Source organism: Echinops telfairi, unplaced genomic scaffold (assembly GCF_000313985.2).
Source record: "Echinops telfairi isolate 266 unplaced genomic scaffold, ASM31398v2 ScPeMD7_7468;HRSCAF=8506_0, whole genome shotgun sequence".
Lineage (NCBI taxonomy): Eukaryota > Metazoa > Chordata > Mammalia > Afrosoricida > Tenrecidae > Echinops > Echinops telfairi.
In genome coordinates this window covers 44,382,128-44,388,645 of record NW_022111369.1, presented here as the reverse complement: position 1 = coordinate 44,388,645, position 6,518 = coordinate 44,382,128, and the positions used below count along the sequence as shown (strand labels likewise).

General features: G+C 46.7%; 1 protein-coding gene across 1 annotated transcript in view; it reads right to left on the bottom strand.

Moving 5' to 3' along the window:
• The window catches only part of PPEF2 (protein phosphatase with EF-hand domain 2), a 41,060-nt gene that overhangs the window by 13,899 nt on the left and 20,643 nt on the right, over positions 1-6,518 (bottom strand). The window contains 1 exon segment of the mRNA XM_004703384.2: positions 4,592-4,978. Within this exon segment, the coding sequence (XP_004703441.1) occupies positions 4,592-4,978 (387 nt within the window).

The window sequence follows — 6,518 nt, the reverse complement described above, 5'->3', positions numbered from 1 at the left end:
ATTCCTCTTCAGACTCATGAACACATGCAATGACGCTGAATGCTGAAAGTTTACAGGCCAGTGGGTGGCCAGTGTTATGGATTCAATGGTGGTGGAAGCATCTCAGTGCTGGTGTGGGTCTCCACATGGCTCCTCCAGCTCCAGCGTAACTCCATGTGGCTTGTTAACATGAATGTCGAGCAGAAAGAGTGGGTCTGGGCTCCAGTGAGCTATTTATCTCCATAGTGCCTCTAAATTAGGTCATCAAGCTGCGACCTGACAGGCTAAACTCTACCCCTTCACTCTTAATAGTCCCAAGTTGACACCAGATGATATAACTATCACACTCATTAAATGTCTCTCTGGAGGCCCTGGGTGGTGCAAACAGTTAAGCACTCGACCACTAGCGACAAGCTTGGTGGTTTTAACCCAGTCAGAGGCACCTTGAGAGAAAGGCCTGGTGACTCGCTTCCGAAAGGTCACCGGCTTGAGAGCCTACGGAGCAGTGTGTTCTGAGACACATGGGTCCCCACGAATCAGGATTGACTCAACAGCAACTCACCGTAATTTACATGGATCTATCAACTGACAGCTATAGATTCTGTCAATGTGTCTATAACAACACAGACAATAGTTTACTGCCTTACATTTGTTTGTCTGTACACACAGATACACAGACTACAGACTCACAGCCACAGGAATGGACACATGACTTAGTGGGTTTTATTGGAACTTTGGTGGCTCAATTAAGCACTCAGCTCCTAACAAAACAGTCACCAGTCCTAATCCACCATCCACGCCTCAGGACAAAGATGTGGCAGTCTGCTTCTGTAAAGATTTATAGTCTTGGAGACCTCAGGGGCAGTTCTACTCTGTCCTTCATGGGAGCTGTGCGTCAGAATCAAATTCCATGGTTACGGTTAGACTGTGTATGGACCAGAGCACTGGGTTTAGTTTTGGTGTTGGGCAAACGCAGGAGAGGGCATTAATCAAGTTCAAAACCAAACCCACTACTATGAAGTCAATTTTAGCTCATAGCAACCTTATAGGGCAGGACAAAACTCCTCCAGGGTCTACCAGGCTGTACATCTTCATGGGAGAAGAGAGCCTCATCTTTCTCCCTCAGAGTGGTTGATTGGTTCAAACGATTGGTTTCGCAGGTAGCAGTCCAACATGTAACCCATTATGTCACCAGCGTTTCCCCGCAAGGCTTTACTCCCACAGGCTTTACTCCATCCATATCCTTATGGTTGACTACTTTGCCTGAGGAGGGCAGCTCTTGCTCGGTCATTGTTTGAATGCCTCTGACACGCAGGAGCCCTGGGGGCAGAGTGGTTATGAATTGGCCTACCAAGGGAAGGGTCAGCAGTGTGACACCACCGGCCACTCCGCAGGAGAAAGAGGTGTCTTCCTGCTCCCGTAAAGAGTTACAGCTTCAGAACCCACAGGGGAGTTCTTCCCTCTTCTGTACGGCTGCTATGAGTTGGATTCAACTCGATAGCAGGGAGTTTTGGGTTTTCTGACCCGATGGGTTCATCTTCTGGCATCATCTCTGACAACGTTGTCCTTGTAATCATTACGTTGTCAGTAACCGACAAGGTTTCGATGCTGTCCCGAGGGCTTTCAGTGGCCAACTCTTCTGAAGCCGACAATCTATTCCTTCTTTGTCATCTGTTCTTAGTCTGGAAGCTCCGTTCGCTTTGGGTGACCCTGCTGGTCTTTGAAATACCAGTGACATAGCCTTCAGTATCTCAGCAACACACAAGCTGCCAGAGTACAACAAACTGATAGACATGTGGTGGCCCAAACTCCCTAGAAACAGAGAAAAACACCACCATCCGGCTAATGTTCCATTTCCATGTGTCAGTGCTGTTAATGTGGGGTGCCACGGAGCCAGGCCCAACCCTATGCACCACAGAAGGAGACACTGCCAGTTCCTGATCCATCTTCAAAGCGGTTGTGTGTGAGCCCGTTTTTGTAGAGACTGTGTTCATCCATCTTCTTCAGGGTCTTCCTCTTCATTTAACGAACCCTCTACTTGACCAAGTAAGTCTACGTCTTTTTCCAAGGACTCCTCTCGCTGACAACACATGAGAAGTACCTGAGACTAAGTTTCACTCTCCTCGTTCCTGGCAGTACCTCTTCCAAGTCCAAGTTGTTTATTATTCTGGGAACCCTTGAAACTGAACATTCCTGACCAACACCAGAAACCAATGCTTCAGCTTTTCTTCGGTCTTCTTGATTCATTGTCCAGTTTGCACATCAGTACGAGGCAAGTCCCAGTAGGGTCCCTGAGACAGAATCAAGTTGATGCAGCGAGTAAGACTCCACCTTGCAGGGCACATTTCAGTGTCTCTTCTGACCAGCATTTTGGTCTTTTCTCTCTTCCATCTTATCAATGACTTGTTTTCTTTTGTCAAAGATGACGTTCTTGATATTATCCCATAACTTTTCAGGTTTTTGGTCATTAGCGTCTGTGTTAGACCGGGTTGACTAGAGAAACAAAACCATGGACGCTCATGTGTGTAAAAGAAAGAGCTTTAAATCAAAGAGTAATTGGATATTAAGAAACTATCCCAGCCTAGTCCAGATCAAGTCCATAAGTCTGATATTAGCCCATATGTCAGATACCAGTCTATAAATTCCTCTTCAGACTCACAAAACACAAGCAATGGCACCAAATGCAGGAAGATTGAGAGCGTGGTCCTCTTCCCAGGATAAAAGAGGAAGTTCCCAGAATCCTCCTGGTGGGTGTTACCCTGTGACCTGATTGACATTCCACCACCCCTACATTCTATTGAGCAAGTTGACATGAAATTATGTAACTACCACAGTATTCAATGTGTCAAATCTGTTCTTTAGATGTTCTCAAAATTCAGATGAATTTGCTCAAAGTTGTATTTAAGCTCTTTTGTGTATGGAATCATTTTAATTTTCTTCCGTTTCAACCTAAACTTACATATGAGCAACTGATGCTCTGCTACACAGGTAGCCCCCAATCTTGTTTTGGCGATTGATATCGAGCTTCTCTGTGGTCTCTTCCCACAGATACAGTCCATTTGGCTCCTCGTGAGATCCATGTATACAGTCACTGTTAATGTTGTTGAACAAAGATATTTCCAATGAAGAAATCACTAGTCTTGCAAAATTCTTATCATGCAATCTCCAGCCTTATGTCTATTAGGAAGATCATATTTCCAACTATTGTTCATCTCTCTTCATTTCCCCTTTTCAAATTCCAGTCACCACTATCAGAGTGTCCTGATTGCAAGTTTGATCAATTTTAAACCGAAGAAGCTGGTAGAATTCTTCAATCTCTTCATCGCTGGTTTTAGTGGTTGGTGTGTGGATTTGAATAATAGTGGGATTTATTGGACTTCCTCACAGGCACATAGATGTCCTACCACAGACAGCATTATACTTCAGTATAGACGCTGAAATAAATATTTTTGACAATAAATGCAATGCAGTTCCTCTTGAAATTGTCATTCTGGTATAGTAACCCATTGATGGTCTGATTCAAAATAGTTGATAACAATCCATCCCAGGATATTGATCTTTAAGTGTCTCCTTTCATTTTTAAGAATTTCCAGTTTTTCCAGATTCATATTTCATACCTTCCACATTCAACTTATTACTGGCTGTTTGCAGCTGTTTGTTTTCAGTTTTGATTTATGACGCCTCAGCAGGTGAAGGTCCCCAAAGCTCTGTCCCATCCGCTTTATCAATGTTAACCCCACTTTGAGGAGACAGCCCTACCCCAGTCAATACCTTGCAGCCTGGGGTGCTCATCTTCTCGTACAGTATCAGACAGTGTTCCACTGCTGCTAACAAGTTTTCAGGGGCTCATACCCCTAAAATGGAACACCTACTACTTCTTCATAGTTTTTTCTTCTCCTAGGAGTTCTGATGAAACTTTCCCACGTAACTGGCCCTGCTGGTATTTGAAATATTGGTGGCACCGCTTCCATCATCACAGTGACAAACAAGCCATCACGGTATGAAAACCTGACAGACAAGTGGTGGACGTGCTATGCTAGGAGACAACATTTTCTAGGATAACAGTCATGCACTATGACTGGCAACTGCAATTTAAGTTGTCATGATTTCATTTTACTTGGGTCCACAATCAATACTCCTGAAAGCAGCAGTCAAGAAATCAAACGGTGTATGACATTGGGCTATTCTGCTTCACATCATCTCTGTAAAGGGTTGAAGATCAAGGACGTCAACGGGAAGACTAAGATGCATCTGGCCCAAGCCAGTTTATTTTCAATCATCTTGGATACCTGAGAGAATAGGCTGGTGGAGAAGACTGATACATTTGAACTGTGATGTCGACAACAAAAATTGAAAGAGCCTTTAAAGAATAGTGCCAAAAGAACAAGCAAACCTGTCTTGGAAAAAATACAGTGAAATGCTCCTTAACAACTAGTATGATAATGCTTTGTCTCACATGCACTGAGTTCAAGTTAAGGAGTGCTTTAACATCAGGGGGGAAATGCCACCAAAAAGAGTCCGAACTGGCATAAAGGGATATTGGCCTATTTTAAATCCTGGGTACTTCCTGATGGCAGTCACATTCAAGAAGTAGCGCCTGGCCTCAACTCACCTGCTTCCACTCCTCCTGAGTGGGCTCTGGCAGCCCCCCAGTGTCAGCATCCACTTCGGCCCCGGAGGGTAAGAGCTCCCCCTTCTTCTGGATCACTGGGAAGCCCGCCTGCTGCCAGCACCTCTCCAGCTCCAGGTCCACCGAGCGCTGCACCTGCCAGGAGAGGACCTTCTGGTCCAGGCAGGCGCTGCTGGGGATGCTGGAGGAGCGGCCAGCCTTGCCATCTCTGAGCGAGCCCAGGTGCTGGGGCGAAGAGGGGAGAGAGCGGCTTTGGGGGAGGAACCAGAGCGAGGGTCTCCCTGGAGAGCTCGTCTGTTCGGCTTTTCTCATGTCCTCTGCCAGTTTGTCGTTCTCCTTTCTGGTTTTGCATCTCAGAGTGGAAACAACCTAAAAATGTCCAGAAAAAAGACAGATGCAGGGATAAAACTCTAATTCCGGAGTCCCATTGGGTCAGTGCCACTCAGGCCAGCGCTGAAGTGCTGGGTGTGGGGACTATGCAGGCCTGGTCCTTGGAACCTTCAGAACCTCTTACAGAACGGCAGTTTGATGGTCCTGGGGGAGGAGCGGAGGGATGTGTGCAAGGGATTTGTACTTGACCGCTAACTTTTTTTCTTTCTTTCCTTCCTTTCTTTCTTTTTTTTTCTGTTGACTTTAAGATCGCTAACTTTCAAAGGAGCCCTCACAGCTTAGGGGTTATGCATTGAGCCCCAAACCAAGAGAGGTCATTAATTCCACCACCAGCCTCCCCTCGGGAGAAAGAGGATGCTTTCTACTCCTGCCAACAGCTATTGTCTCAAAAACCCACAGGGGCAGTTCAGACCCCTGCTCGGGCACCAGAATTCAGAATGGACTTGGTGGCAATGACTTTGAGGGCTTCTTTGACAAACGTAAAGGTTGGTGTCTACCCACTAACACTGGCAGTGAACACTGTGGTGACCTGCTTAAAACAAGCAGGCCGGCAAGGAAAGAAACAAAATTCCCCTGAAGCCGTCTACTCTAATCCATGGGGTCACCTGTGCTGGAACAGGAGCCACAGCAAACAGAAGGGGTGGAGGGTGGCAACCCCCTTCTGCATCGACACGGAAGGAGATGCCCCCCCTCCCCCCACCACCCCTTGGTTCTCCTGATGGCAGCCATATGCTTGGCAGTGTGAGCATTTTAATGGTGTCGATTTGATACTGCCATGAGATCTAAGCACACCACCAGTGAACTTGTGTTTTCTGTGTCTGTACTTTGTGGTTTCAGTTGTCAAAAGAGTCGATCCTTGTCCTTTTTAAAGTCTTGCTATGTGAAAAGAGTGAGGATGGCAGTCTTAAAGGAAAAAGTGTGCCTTCGCCGGGAGACTCAGGAGACTTCCACTCCCCTCCTTGAGACACGGCGTCAGAACAGGGAAGTCACTAGAGGTGCGCATTATGCTGCTGGGTAAAGCAGAGTGTCGGCCAAAACCAGGGAATTCCCTCCGACGGACGGCTTCGTTTGGTCACACATGAAGTCACCATGAACCGAAGCCGATGGGAGGAAGATTAACCACACCACCATTGATCTTACGACTTGGGAATTTAAAAACAACAAACAGCTCCGTCTCTCAGATCATTGGAGAACCACTCCCCTACATCACGGTCTGCCTCTGGGAACCTATGGTTCTTAGGCTTGAGGGGGAAAGAACGAATATCTCAAAAGGCAAGTCCTTCGTGACTTTGCGACTTTGCTGCCCTGACAGCTGTGCTATGCAAAGGAGAAGGAAAGGAGCCAACGACTGAGCAATGTTTGTGAGGACTCGTGTTGTAGGGACAGTGCCACTGCACAGTGCTTCACAGCAAGTGCCACAGCAAGCCCTACCCATGGAGGATGGAGGGCAGGGCAGGGGAAGAGGGCACTTCATTTCAGCCTGGACCAGATCGGGAAAATACTCTTATCAAAGGTTAGG